The sequence below is a fragment of the Ceratocystis lukuohia genome, assembly GCF_044167205.1.
Source record: "Ceratocystis lukuohia strain C4212 chromosome Unknown Supercontig3_pilon, whole genome shotgun sequence".
Classification (NCBI taxonomy): Eukaryota; Fungi; Ascomycota; class Sordariomycetes; order Microascales; family Ceratocystidaceae; genus Ceratocystis; species Ceratocystis lukuohia.
Window position 1 is genome coordinate 3,646,912 of NW_027263522.1, and position 17,211 is coordinate 3,664,122.

The 17,211-nt window shown below is 50.0% G+C and overlaps 5 protein-coding genes across 5 annotated transcripts; 2 read left to right on the top strand and 3 right to left on the bottom strand.

The window, feature by feature from the left end:
* Positions 1-606: 606 nt before the first annotated feature.
* On the top strand, positions 607-3,744 carry HOO65_030923 (DNA replication licensing factor mcm4; the record flags this gene model as incomplete). The annotated part of the gene is made up of 3 exons (XM_071001840.1): positions 607-880; positions 956-3,060; positions 3,163-3,744. 3 exons carry the CDS (start codon positions 607-609, stop codon positions 3,742-3,744), a joined length of 2,961 nt encoding a protein of 986 aa, XP_070860602.1.
* A 645-nt stretch (positions 3,745-4,389) lies between these two features.
* On the top strand, positions 4,390-5,823 carry HOO65_030924 (Uridylate kinase; the record flags this gene model as incomplete). Its single annotated transcript, XM_071002185.1, has 2 exons — positions 4,390-4,621; positions 5,075-5,823. The coding sequence occupies 2 exons, from the start codon at positions 4,390-4,392 to the stop codon at positions 5,821-5,823; spliced, it is 981 nt and encodes a 326-aa protein (XP_070860603.1).
* Positions 5,824-7,233: 1,410 nt separating this feature from the next.
* On the bottom strand, positions 7,234-7,686 carry HOO65_030925 (Extracellular serine-rich protein; the record flags this gene model as incomplete). The annotated part of the gene is made up of 1 exon (XM_071000524.1): positions 7,234-7,686. The coding sequence occupies one exon, from the start codon at positions 7,684-7,686 to the stop codon at positions 7,234-7,236; it is 453 nt and encodes a 150-aa protein (XP_070860604.1).
* A 3,148-nt stretch (positions 7,687-10,834) lies between these two features.
* Positions 10,835-12,459, bottom strand: HOO65_030926 (Importin beta-related nuclear transport receptor; the record flags this gene model as incomplete). Its single annotated transcript, XM_071002117.1, has 2 exons — positions 10,835-10,902; positions 11,079-12,459. 2 exons carry the CDS (start codon positions 12,457-12,459, stop codon positions 10,835-10,837), a joined length of 1,449 nt encoding a protein of 482 aa, XP_070860605.1.
* A 1,801-nt stretch (positions 12,460-14,260) lies between these two features.
* Positions 14,261-15,022, bottom strand: HOO65_030927 (uncharacterized protein; the record flags this gene model as incomplete). The annotated part of the gene is made up of 1 exon (XM_071000525.1): positions 14,261-15,022. One exon carries the CDS (start codon positions 15,020-15,022, stop codon positions 14,261-14,263), a length of 762 nt encoding a protein of 253 aa, XP_070860606.1.
* Positions 15,023-17,211: the final 2,189 nt, after the last annotated feature.

Here is a 17,211-nt window from a genome sequence, read left to right on the forward strand (position 1 = left end):
ATTCACAATCTATAGCGTCTTGTTTGTTGCAAGGTGTTTCACAAGTTAGATTCGGGTAGTATTTTATTAGTTATAAATGCACTTGTCTGACTAAATGAATTTTAGACTAAAATATAATCGTGGTTGTTGTCATGGTGTGTGTTAAGCTTTCCCAACGGCTTACTATGGGTCGTCGGAAATTACAGGCACTGTGTTTGAAAGCGCTAGTCTCTCATATAAGCACAGTGCTAGCTTCCAGCAGCATGGCTGCCAACGTGTAAAGTGGAAAACGCGTCTTCGAGCCATGTTTTGGCCCCTCTTAACGCGTTTAGAGCCCTTGTCCTTTATGCCCCTCAACCAAAAGTTGTGATAGGCCACGAGTTTTACAAGCAAATTCCCAGATAGCCTGCATTGTGCGTTTCCTTCTACTACGGATCAACCGCTCATGCTTCGCTACTTCACTGTCGCCAAAACAACCAGCAGTATTTGAATCGCTACTAGTGTTCAATTAGGCTGCCTACTGTGTCCTATTCAAATCTTTCCTTACCGCCTTGAATTCGAGACGCAAGCCTTGTGGGCGAGGAATTTCAACCAAAACAACACCGCCTGCCCCGCAAAGCTTGCACCATGTCTAACAATGATGACACCCCACGCCGCTCCGGCCGCAACAGCAGCCTGAACCCTGGACAACCAAACTCTCCGCTTGCTAGCACCCCATCCAGTGCGGCGGAAACGCCAAGGCTCCCTTCACACATGGCGTCCAGCCCTATGTTCTACCAGTCGTCTCCCGCACCCATGGGCGCCAACCCGTCATCGCCACTGGCTGTAGACAGTCAGATGACAGACTCACAGGATATGGGTGACCGGACGCCACGGGCCAGCCAGATGCGTACGATTCGTGGTATGTGTAGAATCAAGTAGTCTATCGATCAAGTTCATCCAATATCCTTTCTAACCGCATTGTCTCTTGGTTTAGATTCGTCTCCAGTCAATTACCCCGCAAGCTCGAGTCCTGGACGCTCTATCCGCCAGCAGTCGGAACTGCACAGCGATATAAGCGGCATGTTTGTTTCTCAGGGCAGCGACTATGGCCATGAATCACGGCGGCCCGCACGCACGGAGCCTCCTGCTTCGTTTGGTCAGCAACCCCGTCCGGTGCCTGGAAGCACTCCATTTATCCCCCCGTCGACTCCTGGACAGACGCCTCTGTTGAACTCAGAGGCCGAGAATAACAATGTCGGCAACAACGCGTTGATCTGGGGTACTACCATCAACCTAGAGTTGACGAGATCGCGGGTGCACCAGTTCCTTATGGAGTTCACCCCTAGAATGCGCATGATCAGAGACGGCATGACAGACGCGGAGATTGCTGAAACCCCAGGTGCGAACGACTACTGCTACCGAGATGATATGCTTTTGATGCTAGAAATGGGCGTGCAAACTTTGCCCGTCAGCATTTCAGATATCAAGTGCTTTCCCGGGTTTGAAAGCCTCGCACAGCAAGTCATCCACTACCCTCAGGAAATGGTGCCAATCTTTGATCAGGGCATTAGGGACATTATGGTCAGCTTAGCTGCCCAAGAAGATCAAAAGCGCGCGAGAGAACGCTACCAGAATCAGGCAAATATGCCTGCGGCTACTCCTAATAGCGAGCTTGACTCAGAGTTCGCTTCGACACCCGTTCCTAGCCATCACAACAGACACCAAAAGTCTATGGAGGAGATAGCACAGGAAGCGCAATATCAAGTCCGTATGTACGGTATGAATGAGATAAGCAACATGCGCTCCCTAGACCCATCTGACATCGACAAGATGATTACTATCAAAGGTCTAGTTATTCGTGCCACACCAGTCATTCCGGATATGAAGACTGCATTGTTCAAGTGCGATGTCTGCGGCTGGTGCCATTCGGCATATAACGAAAGAGGCCGCATCACGGAGCCCACTGAATGTCCTAATGCCAACTGTAACGCAAAGAATTCGATGCAAATCCAGCACAACCGTTGCACTTTTGAGGATAAGCAGATTCTCAAGCTCCAAGAAACCCCGGATGATGTACCTGCTGGCCAGACTCCACACTCTGTGTCGGTCATGATGTACCGTGATATGGTTGATTGCTGCAAAGCCGGTGACCGCGTTGTCATTACCGGCATCTACAGAGCTAGTCCGGTCAGGGTTAACCCCACTCAACGCGCTATCAAAAGCGTCCACAAGACATATGTTGATGCTGTCCATGCACAGAAGATTGACAAGAAGCGCATGGGAATTGACCAATCAACCCTGATCTTGGATGGGGACGATAGCCAGCCCACCGAGGTGAACCCATCCATACCCGAGACACGCAAGATAACACCCGAGGAAGAGCGTAAGATCCTAGAAGCTTCTCAAAAGCCAGACATATACGAAATTCTCGCGCGCTCACTGGCCCCATCAATTTATGAGATGGACGACGTCAAGAAGGGAATCCTTCTTCAGCTTTTTGGCGGTACAAACAAGACCTTCACTAAGGGCGGCAATCCTAGATACCGTGGTGATATCAACATCTTGCTTTGTGGTGACCCTTCGACCTCCAAATCCCAGATGCTGGGGTACGTCCACAAGATTGCTCCTCGTGGTGTGTACACTAGTGGCAAGGGATCTTCTGCTGTAGGTTTGACAGCATATGTCACACGCGACCCCGAAACCAGGCAACTCGTTTTAGAGTCGGGTGCCCTTGTCCTGTCAGACGGTGGTGTATGCTGTATTGATGAGTTTGACAAGATGGGAGAGGCCACTCGCTCTGTTCTACACGAAGTCATGGAGCAGCAGACAGTCTCAGTGGCCAAGGCCGGTATCATTACCACTCTGAATGCCCGCACCAGTATCCTTGCTTCGGCCAACCCCATTGGCAGTCGGTACAACCCAAACATTTCCGTACCACAGAATATTGATTTGCCTCCCACCTTGCTGTCTCGATTTGACCTAGTGTACCTCATCCTCGACCGCCCTGATGACAAGACCGACCGTCGGTTAGCAAAGCATATCCTATCGCTGTACTTGGAGGACACTCCTGACCATGCGCCCACGGAAAACGAGATTATGGTGAGCATACTTTTTTTGCGCTTTTCCCCTTTGCTCTTTTGCTTCTTTGACCTACAAAATAACGCGCTAATATAGGAGCCACTATGCTAACAAATCGTACAGCCTGTTGAGTTCTTGACAATGTACATCTCTTACGCACGCAGCAACGTCCACCCAAAGATTACCGATGCTGCGGCCACCGAACTCACCAATTCCTATGTCGAAATGCGCAAGCTAGGCCAGGATGTACGCTCTTCTGAGAAGCGCATCACCGCTACCACTCGTCAGCTCGAGTCGATGATTCGTCTTGCAGAAGCCCATGCAAAGATGCGCCTGTCGCTCGAAGTCACTCGCGATGACGTGATCGAGGCATACCGCCTAATCAAGTCTGCTCTAAAGACAGCTGCTACTGACTCGCAAGGCCGCATTGACATGAGCCTGTTGACCGAAGGTACCAGCTCGGCAGACCGCCGCATGAAGGAGGACATGAAGAAGGCAATCCTGGGCGTCATTGACGAGCTAACAGCTTCGGGCAATACAGTACGTTGGGCCGAAGTACTTCGCAAGCTCAGCGAATCAGTTAATGTGCAGGTTGAGGCATCAGACTTTAACGAGTGCATGCGTGCGCTAGAGATGGAGGGTGCCATGGTGGTGATGGGTGAGGGTGCACGCAGATCAGTGAGACGAACTACAGGCGCCATCTAAGAAGAGGTTGAAAGGAGGGGGAGGGTAGGTGTTGGTGGGTGAAGGTAATCGGACTGCTGAGGGTATGATTCTACGAGCTCCCAAAGATGACTTCTTGTTCTAGTCTAGATGTAAATGTAAAGTTAGTGCTATGTACGTGAATGCAGTTCATTTTGGTGTATTATTGGGTTAGGGTTAGTTCTGACGACAAACGCTCAAATACTTTTGGTCTTTTGGTCATCGCGACGAACAATAGGAAACGGACCTCAGCTCTAGGCCAGGCTGAAAGCCGATGAAGAAGCGCATTGTCTTTTTTCTTGGGTGTTTGGGCGATTGGGCATTGAACGTTTGGAGGGAATTGACGGGGGAGATTTGGAAATGACAACTCCTTTTGTAAATCCTTGCTTGTTTTTTTTTGTATCATAGGCCTGTAAGGACTTCTAATAATTAGTAGGCTCTATAAAGCGCCTCGTTCAAAAACGTATACAAACAACAGTTTTGCCTTACTTTAGCTTTAGTACTAGCAACCTTTCCTTTCCATTCCTTTTAGATTTGCCATTTTATTCTATTTTCCTCTTCCCTTCTCTCGCTTCCACTTGATTTCGTTCATCGGCCGCAAAACTCCCTTCCTACGAATCCGAGCCGAGCCGCATAATACTATCGACCATGTTGTCCCTTAGAACAGCTATCGCGACTGCTACTCGCTCTTCTGGCTCTGTTGCGGCTAAGCCCGTCCTTCGCAACCGCATGGCGGCTGCTGGCCGACGCGCGTATTCAGCAGCTGCTCCGTCGCCACCACCGGCGCCTAAAAAGAAGGATGGCATGAGCGTGCTTCCATTCCTGGGTGTGGTGGTTGTTGGTACTGGAGCGTACATTATGCTGGTCAACAGCCGAAAAGGTATGGAAATTTATGCTATGTTGTGAACAGGCGGTTGCTTGAGGTGTTATTGTCAGCCCGTCTATGCATTGGCTAGTACGCTTTGTTGGCTGATAGCTGATAGCTGCTTACCGTCAGATACTTGGGAGCCCCTGTGAATGAGCTTGTGTGCCAATGGTCCCTCAAGGCGCTTCAAGCTTTGAAGCCTGCCAGGCTGGCCTAACCTATCAGACAAGGCGCTATTCCCCCCTCCTTATCTGAGTGCAAGGCCAATGCTTGGTGGGATGGGCTGATGCTGTTTCAACGTAATGCAAAGCTTGATTGGTAGTACCACCGCCATCATCGCTTATTTTCTGCTCCCAAGCTTCCCTTTCTCCTTGGATCGTTTTTACCTGGATCATAGATGATAGATAACTGATGTTCTGCTCTTTCTTTCTTGATGCTCTAACGCTCTTTCTCTTCCCGTATCTATAGATCTTGCTGAACAGAAGAGAGCCCAGATGGCTGCTGAACGCGCTGCAGCTGCAGCCGCTGCCACGGCAGCCGCCGCTCCCCCCGAGGAAGTCCCCGCCCCCGAACCTACGACGACTATTGAGCCTAATGCTCCTGCTATCGACACACCCGCCTTCAACCCTGACGAAGTGACCGTATTCTTCGTCCTCGGTGGTCCTGGTGCTGGAAAGGGTACACAATGTGCCCGCCTCGTGTCGGAGTACGGTTTCACGCATCTGTCAGCCGGCGACCTCCTGCGTGCTGAGCAGGACCGGCCAGGCTCGCAGTTCGGCGACCTGATTCGCGACTACATCAAGAACGGCCAGATTGTGCCCATGGAGGTGACTATCAAGCTGCTCGAGAATGCCATGACCGAGACCATGGGTGCCGAGAAAAAGGGCCGTTTCTTGATTGATGGCTTCCCTCGCAAAATGGACCAGGCTGTCAAGTTTGAAGAGTCTGTGTGTCCCGCTAAGCTGGTCCTGTTCTTCGAATGCCCTGAGAAGGAGCTCGAGCGTCGTCTGCTTGAGCGTGGTAAGACTAGTGGTAGAGCAGACGACAACATTGAGAGCATCCGTAAGCGCTTCAGAACATTTGTTGAAACCAGCATGCCGGTGGTTGACAGCTTCGCCGACAGTGGCAGAGTTGTGCGTATCGACTCTAGCCCGTCGCCCGATGAGGTTTACAACACCACTATTGAAGAGCTGACAAAGAAGGTTGGCAAGCTGTAGATGGGATCGAAGAGTGGCGTCATGGGCCATCCGAGATGGGTATAATGTATAGACGAGCCTTGGGTTGTCGTGTGTAAGGCTGATACTTTGCGTTTTATGGCGACTTTCTTGCGTAGTTTGGTTTTACGAACTTTGCGGTAGAAATTATACAGCAGTGAAGTTTGCTTAGACGAAACCGTGGGGTCTATGTAAAGTTGAAGCTTATATATTTATAGTACTGCAATGCTAGAATATGACGGGTAGCTCCTGTCTTCTGTCCGTGACAACCTAGCTAGCTAAGCTGCTTTTGCGAAGTTGGGCTTTGGTGTATTTGAAGTTACGGGGGCCACCCGGGTCAAGCGACACTGCACTGGCTACCGGGCAAAGTTAACTTTGTGTTAGGTCGACTGTAGAGTTGCGACGAGGGAATCACTGTATTCAAGCTAGGAGAACCCTCCCCTCTATTTAGTCTGACCGGAAGGATGCAGCTGCCAGGCTCTAATATTGGTTGGCTGGCTTTCTTTTTGAGTTAGCGGCAACTGTGTGGAAGACTAATCTAAAGTGCCGGTGGCATTCGGCGCGGGGAGACACTCCGGTGGAGTATAGCGGTCTTGTCCTTTTGTAGGTATAACTGCTACGGCGTCTTAATCTTTCCTTTTTATACCAGTCACTGGGAAGAGAACCCCCCGCCCTTCCCCAAGCTGACAAGATCTCGCTAGCTCCTCTCATTGTTCCTTTTGGGCAGGCCGCAATCAACCGCTTCTACATTTCCGCTCTCCTGGTATTCCGCTGTCGGTCCTTGGCACCCTAGCCTTGCTTGAGAACCTGCTAGCTCGCTGCCTTCTACGTCCATAGGTTCTGGGGCCTATAGCATTCGGAAGAACTAGGTGTTTCAGATGCCTAGGCTTTCGGGATTCGCTTTGTCTCGTCCACGTGATGGGCTGCGAAGGCGGGATACTATTTGCCTGTTGTCTAGGCACAGCTAGATCTACTTGGCGTTATCATAAAATGTGGCTCGTTTTTCTGCCTTATGAGTACCAATTGTCTCTGTGTCTGCCACTCTTCCATCCATTTTGCCAGAGACAGACCAGCATTGAACTTGGCTTCACATTCTATCTACAATGATGCTGTGATGGCATCCTGTCACAATTCTTGATGTCCAGGCAAATTAGCCTGGACAAGTGGCATGGTTATAACGTGGCTATTACACTTGGCTACACTTGGCTAATTCTTGAGCATCGTTCTCATACAAAAGACCCCTGGTCTAAGAAGTATGTCAGGTGTTGATTGATAGCAAAGCTCACGCACAGCAACTCCAAGCTGAGGTAGACCCTTCTGGCTAGCTAGTCTATACTCTAATCTATGCAGGCTATGAAACCTGTTGGCCCCGTAGATATAGCTGAAGGGGACAGTTCCATTGATCTTGCTAGCTTATTTTGCCATGGCAGCTTTCTTGAAATCTGCCACATTCATCTGAGGGGTTTCTGGGGAGTTGATGGCGCCAACTACGCCCCCATTGCGGCAGTAGTCCTCTGCGCCATTGAAGAGCCAAATTGGGTCATTATTCATAACTTCAAGGAGGATACTATGATGTTTGGGACCCTCTATGAAGTAGGAGCCAAAGTAGAAGCCGCCTTCTAATTGAACACAGGGAGCGTCATAGCTAGACTGTGCCACCATGTCAGTTCCCCCCACGAAGATGAAATTTATCGAGTCGCCAACTTTAGCGACAGTGTTTGGTGGGTAGATCTCGTTTTTGCTGATCAAAACAGAGTGAGTAGCAGCAGGAGCATGGGAGCCCGGAGACGGACCGGTCTCGACTGTTGATGAGGGGGCAGCCAGGACAGTCGTAGCTGCAAGGAGGGTAGCTAGTGGGAAGCGCATGATGAGCCGAGCGACGATACAAGTTTGAGTAAAGTATGCAATCAAGTCGAGATCTGCGGATAGGTGGCTATTTCGTTCTGCAGAATGTAGATGGACTGGAAAAGAGAGTGTAGAGAGCTACAGCCACTCCTTTTGATAGGAGCATCTCTCATCTATTTAAGCATCTCTGGACTGTACATGGAGGTCTACGATATACCATCGCGTGAGAAGGCTTGCCTGCCACTGTGCGGGACGCCCGATTATTGTCTCAATTCGAGACTTGGAGGAGCGTTGGCCTTTCACTAGAATCAATTCTAAAATCAGCAGGCTTTTATGAACCCGAAATTCGCGAGGACACCGACCCGAGTTGAGGAAGTCCTTGAGAGTCAGCGGGATAATTCAGAGCTATCATGTGTATTGTAGATCTGTACAACGGGATAAATAGCGCCGAGTCTTGGCGCTCTGCTTACTATCACTAAACTAGCATTACCGCGCGCTCTCTCTGCATTGCCTCTATTCTCCGGCAATGCTCATACTGCTACTCCAATATTCCCGCTGTCTAGCTGCCCTTCTGTTGCTAACCTATACACAGATAGCCATAGTTTGGTGGCAAGGAGGGGTAGTTATATCTCAGTCGAGGGAGCGCTGATTTCCCTTGACACATTGAATAAGCATATATCACTCTGCATGGCTTCTTCATAGCCTTACTGTATGCAGTAAAACTACCCAAATGCCGTGACGCTATGCACATAATACACCATCTATAAACGATCGAGGATGAAACACGAACCGGCATATTTATCCCAATTTAATTGTCCTATTAACTAGCTTAAAGTCATACACAATGTGCTGTTGTTCCCATACATAAGAATAAGAACATTAGCATGGATGGCAAAGTAGCCGACTAACCGTATAAGGGAAACCTAAAGCAACAGCAGCATGGGCATAAGGAATCAAAGAGACAAGCAAAAATCGAATTAACCCCGATACTAGGGGGCTTCTTGGGTGGTACGACGAGCCGAAATAGGAGTTAAGAAACACTGCTGAGCTCAGGCGTAGAGCGAGGTAGAACTAATAAACTCCGAGACAGCCAACAGCGTTTATACACTATCATACTCGACTCGACCTCTCTAGCCTAGCTAACTACGACCAGAGTATAATTGCGTATGCAGGAACTATGTGAGTGGCAATCTGAGGCAGTTCTGGAAAAGTCCATCTATACACTATCTTGACCGTCACTCACAACTCAATAGTGCAATCTTAACCAGCAAAGAGATACACTCTCAGGGAAGCTTGCTTGAAGTCTTCCGATGCATATTCCTGCTCGCAAAGCTCTACAGCATGAGTCCCATTGTGCGGCGGCCTCGAGTGTTGGTACAATATGGTAGGCAAAGTCCAAGCTCGGGACGCCTACGATCCCGAGTTTTGCAAGGACAGGGGGCATCAGCCGAAAAGGCCAAGAATAAGCGCGCGATGGTTATGAGCTTGGTATTCTGTTCGGCAGGATAAATGGCCATACGACCGAGCTGTGCTTGTGGCCACTCTAGACTAGCGTATCCTTTATATTCTGGCTTCCCTAGGCTCCTCCGTGGGACATTATACGGAAGCATTACAAGGCGTCTGATCCATTACACTCTTCCTAGAACACTGCAACTGCTAGCTGATGCGATCTTGCGCTATATTCACACTGGCCGTATGTTTGTAGTGCCGCGCCTTCTTCGGCTGTGCCGTCACTCTGTTGCTACTCCTTCTCGGTGATTCCGCAGTGTTCTACACTCTCAAGCCCGATTGGCGCCTGGTTCTTCGTTTGCGCAGCTATGCTGCAGGCAAACTCTGTTGGCTCTACGCCGTTTTTTGCCCAAATTTCAGTGTGCTATGCTCGTAGATGGAAGAGAGACTGGGTCCTCGGATGGAGAAATGCTTGCTGCGTGGTGTATGGACTCCCTTGGCATCATACAGTATATGGGGAGAGCTGCACAAGGCACTTCCTATGCGAGATGATTAGCTTGTCTGTTGCCTCTTTCGTTGTCTCTAGACTGGGCCAGGCACTTGCTGCAAAGAGAGCTTTACTCAGGACACAGGCGCAGACCGCAGTGTGCATGCTTTTGGTATCTGCCCCTTTGTAGCAGCTAGCTAGGTATCTCAATCTCAAGTTGTTAGTCAAGCGGTTGATACTCGCTATGACCTTTGCTATGTGCCCACCAAAGAGTGTTTTGGAGTCTAGATACAGACCTAGCCACCTCATTGATATATTTGCTTAGGTCGGCTCGTACGTGCCTAGGCCTTCCATGGCCATGAATGGGTTTCCTGCAACCCTTCTTCTGCCCTTGATGTGCAGGAGCGTTGACTTCCCCTGATCTATTACTAGTCCGTTGTGCGTGTTCCACTCTATCACTTCCTTCATAGCGACTTCGATTACTCCGCCATTGCCCACGAAATATTGGCCACTAACCTCCAGAGCCCTATCGTCTGCGCTGCTACGGTCTGAAGCACAATGCTGTTGGACGTAGGGAATATTTATTATGCGATGATTCATAGAAGGAGTCTAACTAGAAGGCTATGGAAGCATGAGGGGGCGAACCATATGTCTACAATGCCCACCATGTTCTTTCCGTGCTTGGTTGGCTGCCTTCTATTCTCGGTAATGAGCCGCAATATGCGTATCCTAGTAGCTGGGGGATCTGTTTGTACAGTGGCGCCATGAAGAGCATGGGTAGCAGTCTCGATCAATTTTGCTCAACCTCCCCCTTATTTCCGGTCTCTTGCGTGCTGCCCTTGCCTCCACTTCCACTTCGAGGATTTCATGGTCACTTGTACTTTCTGGGACGAGCCCCGTACGAGTTTCCAATCCAACAATTGCCCTCTGCGGCATCACCACCAGGTCTAACACTCCTCCAGCTCTCTAGTGCTTCACTAATCCGAAAGCTCTGCTCTGGCGCGTTGTAGACTCCTAAAAGTTGGAGTATGCCCTTTGTTGTCTTGATACACACGGGGCATAGGTCTGGGTGTGCTTGGTGCGTCTCCTGTACCTCTATATCCCTTTGTACACAGGCGATGCTCCGGGGCTGGTTCAACTACCCTTCTCTCGGGCTGTGGCGTATGAAATCTGTATGCCTTTTCGTTCGGTCCTTACATGGTCCGATCCAGGGCTCTTGTACAAACACGACTTCTACTTTCCGTTTCGCAGCTTCCAGTAGAGCTTGGTCTTGTTGGGGCCCTCCTCTTCCCACGTTGACGCTCCATATTTTTAGACCCCCTAACATTTACGAGAAGGTCTACGGTGTTCTCGGTGTCGCTGGCGTCTTGGTCTCCCGTGGCGATTCTCTTCCTCTTCCGTGCCGGGCATTCCGATCCGCGTGAGGTTTTTTCCGTGGGATCCTGCGTTATGGGGCGCGATGGGCCACCCCGCTTACACACCGGCTCCCCTGCGGAATGCCCGGGTGTTCCGCAGACGACGCACTCCGCGTGAGCCCCTTTGTGGCCCCCCTCCGTGTGTTCAGTGGAGCCACATAGCCTGCATCGCGGCTTTTCTTTGCACGATGCCGTGGGGTGTGCCTTCCAGCACTGCCGGCATAGTGGTGTGGACATGGTCCGGCACCTCTTGACTGTGGCGCTGTTGGCGCTTCCGTCGAAGGTCAACGTTTTGGGGAGCAGTTGACCCTCTGGAAGCTCGAGAGCGATCCGGAGTGTGGCGTCCTTGAACTTCTCCGTTTCCAACTGCCATTTTATGGACTTGATGTGGCCGCCAGTCTGCTTCTCGATTTGTTTCACGAACCACTCTTCCTTTTTCTGGGTTACGGGGCCGTTGTCACTCAGTACGTAGAAGTCAGCCAGGTTAGTGATGCGGGCGTGTGTCCATTTCTTTTCCAGTTCGCACACTCTCGCTCCGCAGGCCTCCCTGATCTGGTCGAGCTTCTTGGCCGTGGCTGTGGTTTTGGGAAGGTTGAGAGCCCAGCCCGAGTTCACCTTCGTTATCAGTATCTCGGATGGTTTTCTCCCCACGGCTTTCGCCACTTCTTCCCCGGCGGTGCCTTCATCGGCGGCCGTAGGTCCTCGGATGAAGACCCTGACCATCTTTTCCTTTTCCTTGGTCGCTTTTTTGGTAGTGGTCTTGTTTTTCAATTCCACCGTCTTGTTTGTCCCTTTGTCTCCCTGGGACGCGATCGCTGCGTACGATTGGGGCCCTTTGTCCGCCTTGTTTCCTTTCTTCGGGTTTGGGGCCTTGGTGTCTTTCGCTGCGTCCGTGTGTTTTGGGACGTTTACCTTGGTGTTGCCTGTGGTCTGGCCTCCCTGGAGGAGTTTGAGCATCGCTCTGAACTCCGCGGAGACGTGGCCAGCCAGTTTCTTCACAGTGGCGTCTCCTTTGGCCATTGCGATGGCCTGGTTGCATACTTCCGGAATGGTTTCCGCCAGCCAGAGTGTGGCCTTCGCCCTCAGCTCGAACTGTCTCTTTTCCGCAGCGATGCCTCTGCGCGCTAACGCGATGTTGCGTTCTTTTTCCGTGGCCCGACCCTCGCGGGGCTTGGTGGTTTTGTCAGGCGTCTCTTTCTCCACGGCCCGACCCTCGCGGGGCTTGGTGGCCTCGTCAGGCGTCTCTTTCTCCACGGCCCGACCCTCGCGGGGCTTGGTGGCCTCGTCAGGCGTCTCTTTCTCCACGGCCCGACCCTCGTGAGGCTTGTTGGCTTTGTCGCGCGTCTCTTTCGCGACCTTTTGCACGGGTGGGGTCACCGGCTCCTCGCCTGTGACCACGGTGTCATTTGCGTCGGTCATCTCCACCTCGGTCCGGGCGGTCATCGTCTGTCTCGTTCTCTTGAGTGAAATCTGGCGGGGCGTTCCCTGGTGCAACCTCCCACTCCATGATGTCTTCGTTTTATCGTCTTGGTAGTCTTTGTCGTTGTAGAGCGTATATTCGTAGGGTTGCTTAGGGGAAAGTGGGACCTTGTTTGTTTGTTTGTACTATTTAACGTCTACCTACTGTTATTTCGCAGCAATACGACGGCATATTCCGAACGGGGAGCACCTCCCGGGCGGTCACCAGTGACAGGAGCGCATAGACTTCAACCATCTCCTATGACTTTTTAGGGTCCGGCAATATAGCCAGGAGGGAGGAGCGCGGCCCGAGGACGTACCTGTCGGGTTCCAGGATTGGTTACCTGATATTTTTGGAAGGTGGAGGCCACGTGTAAAAACTAGTCTGCCAAAGTGGGGCCACAGACAGTCAAGGGTATAAATAAAATTATAATAGCGGCTATCTTCGTCGATAAGGCACTATGGCCGAGTGGTTAAGGCGCTTCCCTGCTATACGTCATGATCCATCATGGCAGCATAGGAAGTCCGTTCGCGGGCGCGTGTTCGAATCACGTTGGTGTCGACATCTCTTTTTGACTTGACCGGAAAGACTTCGCTGGTTTGGACCATGACTGGCGGCTATACTTTTTGATCCCGAGAACTGGTAGCGCCGCTACTCACTTGGGAACGCTATTAGAGGAAACTTAAATTCGGATGGAGAAGAAAGTAGGGACGGCACAGCGGACGCCTTGCAGTGTCTTAGAGTGTCAATCGATCTTTTTTCTACGCCTAGATACATACATATAAAAACAACCCAAATAGAAACAAAGGACCTCCGTACCTCAATCTTGTCTGTCTACAATACCCCATTTCCTGCCCACAAGTGCCTTTTGGCAGCTTCTTGTACGATCTCTCACTGCTCTTCAAGCAGAAAACGGACAAACATGAATCTTGTGGCAGTAAGTACATCTATCTGACTTAACGGTCCATCAACCACTAAAGTCGCCGTCACGGAAAATGGGCCCGGGCGACGCACCCACGGCGGGGGGAGCTCCTTTCTCATCGGGGGCATAATAAAGTTTGAGCTAGATCGAGAGTGGACAAAGTAGAGTAGATGAAATGTGTTGGCAATACTCCCATCTGCCTGGAAACGTGTGTTTACACCTTTGTGGCACCTATCTCGTGGCGTGAAGTTTCACAAAGAAGCTCGACATTCAACTGTCAATTAGCATTGTAGTTATCGGCAGGCCAAGAATTTGATGCTTTCGCATATAGAACGCGTTTTCGGTCTCCGTCTTATGATCAAAGTAGGGAGTATTGCAGAGAATACTTGAAAACTAGGCATAACACAGCAGCATCTCACGTAGTCCCATATATGCTTTATAGCTGTAACATGCTTTTAGTTGGAAACGTTCATTATTTTGTTTTCATTCATCATTCTATCTTAAGAGTAGGCAGAACTGCACCACCAAATTACGGTACGTGCAGGGCATAGCGCCTTGGCTATAAACGCCAGTATGACGTCTCTTTTATCTGGATGCCTAGAAGGTCTCGAAGTGAGAGTATTAGAAGGCTATGGCGAGCTTAGAATAGCAAGCTACTTTTTGGATCGCTGGAGTAAAGCACTAGGGACACCTCATTCTCAGAAGCAGGCCCGAAAGCGCAGGTTCAAGTAGAATCCGGGCTAGACTGCGGACTAATTTCGAAGTTGGGGTGCTCTGGGGTGTTCTTTGGTGGGTTAACCTCATCTCCAAAACAGGTATTTGTATCAGACTCCGGAAAGCCCCCGAAATCGGCTTCATAGAAATCATCCGCAGCTCTCACAGCAGTCCATTGCATCTATTCCACTGAAGTCAGACGGCGAACTCCCAAAATTCGACGACCGCTCCTTGAACGAGAACATGATGGTTTCGGTTGTCTTTAGTGCGTTGCAAGAGCCGCCCACTCTGCGCTCTTTTCTTTTGACAATAACTCTATCAATTTTAGATCCAGGTATCATTTGAGATGCATCCTGGAAGTAGTGGTTACTAGAAAAGGTGCCCCACGCTAAATCATCGGGGGTGACTATGATCTCGCTAGTAGGGCTAAGAAAACTATTCTTTCGGAAATCTTGAAGGGCGTTGAGAGTGAACTGTTGGTCAATGTCCATATGGATCCATGTCATTTGGTCGCATGGTACATTTTTATAATAACAAAGAGCTTCAAAAACTTCGGGAAGGCTCAGGTTATCATCGTGGACTCTTTCGCGACGCAGGTTGTTGTCGTAAATGGCGGTGACTCCGTGCTCGACGTCAAAGTAAAGTCGAAGGACTATGTCTTTATCAGTCAAGCCATAGCGCTCGGAATACACCTTAACACCGCCACCGTCGATATCCCATACAGTATAGCCATGGTCGTGTAGATAGTAGATATCGGAGGGGTCTTGAGCTTGCACAAATTCAAAGTCAACGGTTTCGACAGGTTTAACATGAGCGGCTGGAGTGGGCTCAAAATCGTCGGTGGTGCGGGGCTTGCAGCCTCTCAAGCCAGGTAATGAGAAGCAAAGAGATATGAACTTAGAAAACCGCATGCTGGGCGATAGGTGAAATGTAATGGCAAGACGGAGTGGAGGGAGTGATGTGTTGGGTGGGGGTTCCACGAAGGACCGGGAGCGACAGAGGTATTTATCACTTCATCAAGGCTTTGCTGCTTCATAGGATGCTAACAGTTTTCATATACTTACTATGCTATGTCATTTGTTAAAGAGAAATCTTCAGCCTTGACTCAAATTCCGTTTGGCCCGTAGACGGAATGAACAAAAATGCAGCCAAAGTCTACGAAGCACCAACTACTGATCTATGCTCACCAAAAGCAACTTTCATGCAAGGGATATGAAATCAAGGGAGATACCAGAGATAGAGTAGGCGGGCGGGCTTAAGCTATAGCCAGGCTAACTCCAGAGAGCCCGGTACGCAACAGAGAGAAAGGACGAAGAATATTCTGTACATGCCAAGCGTGCCGCTAATTTTACTACGTACTACTAGGCGCCCGGTAGTTTCGGCTGGACTTCTTTTTCCGAGCGAGAGACAAAGTACGAGCTCGGCATATAGCAAGCCTATCCTTGGTCGAACGTTAATAAAAAGCAACGCACAGCGCTCAGGACAAGAGCCCGAGCAGCGTAAGCAACATATGGCCATGGCCATGTATCTCTGGGAAACGTTATCCACTTCCCATTGGCTGGTTCCAGCTTTTATGCTAAAACAGTCGACGTATAAGGGTTTTATAGCAGCAATGGCAGACAAACTATTATTAATGCAAGCAGATGTGACTGGGGAGCAGCCACGGAATACACAGAGACATGCCATCAGAGGAGAGCAGCAAACGGACAGGGAAGAAGACCAGACAAGGGCTAGAGCTGTAGGTGCCAGTACAGGGGGCAGTGGAGCAGGCCGTGGTCAAATCGGTAGCCATGAAACGGTTGATTTTGCAGTATAGTGCTTATTTGGCCAAACAACGCCATTTGTCTACTAGCTGCGTTTATTGCAGCATGAATGCCTTTAAAGCTTAGCAAGACCGGCACTCTAGAGTGCTGCCTATTGCAGGCGGCCCCTTGTAAGAACAAAGCCGAGTACGCCGCTGCATACACTCGCCCCCCAGCTTGCTTGTGCTTGTTGGAACTTTTAAGCCAAAAGTTCCAGCGGGTGTTGTCAAAAAAGCAACGTCGGCATTACAGGAGTTTGCTTTTTTGGAAATTACAGGGATAATGAATTTCCCAAGACCTGCTGAGGGCCCATGCATGGCCATCTCATATCTCATACCCATGTGGCCCAGGGTTCTGGCTCGACCTTTTTTTAGTCTGACATATCCAGGTACCCGGCATATCCTTGGAAACAGAGTTCCTTTAGGAGCTGGTGTGAGCACAGATCTGATTTTCATAGTGTTGAGTGTTGTCGGAAAATCAACAAGCGACTACCCTTGTCCACGTATGGAGTTCCTGAATACTTTACTGTTGCGTGGCGCGGTATATATGTTAAGTGGCGTCCCATACGTGCCCCACTTATCCGAACCTATTGTGGCTGATCACGTGACATGGTTGACACCACAATACAAAAGGAATAGTTCCAGGACGTAGCATAGACTTGAACCCTTTAATAAACCAACTGATTCAACATTTAAGATCTATTCTACATTTACAGACATGCTTGTAGCTGTGCTTTTCAGCTACCACAGCTGGCTGGGTGCCCTGATATTCCTCGTGTAACACAGGTGTCGTGTAATCAATATGTAACAGTAGATATTAGAAGGACGTACTGAATGTCCTGTGAAGAAGAGGAAGAAGGAAAAGAAGTGATTATTGAAGTTGTTCTATGTCTATCTAAGTCTAGTCCGAGGAGCGGATCTCAGCCGGTTTATTTATCCATCACCACCATGTTCTAGATCAAGCACAGCACATGGGGCCTGGGAAGAAGACCCCTTGATGTCTGATACTAGCCCTAACGCTTGGGCGAACTGGACCAGAGGGTACATCTGCGCCAGCCCCCTCTTCACAAGCCATGGGTACTATGTTGACCCAATCCAAATAACTAGTGCAGAAGGTTCTAACTATGGATGTGCTGAAGCCCTGGTCGAGCGTATGGCAGACACAACAGATCTGATAGCTAGTGCCCTAGCAGCAGCTCAACAACGCCTAGAAGGCCAACCTCGACACCCAGCAGAATTGAATCAAGTTGGAGACCAAGTCTAGCTCACCCATGAGGAACCGTGGACAACAAGAGCCAT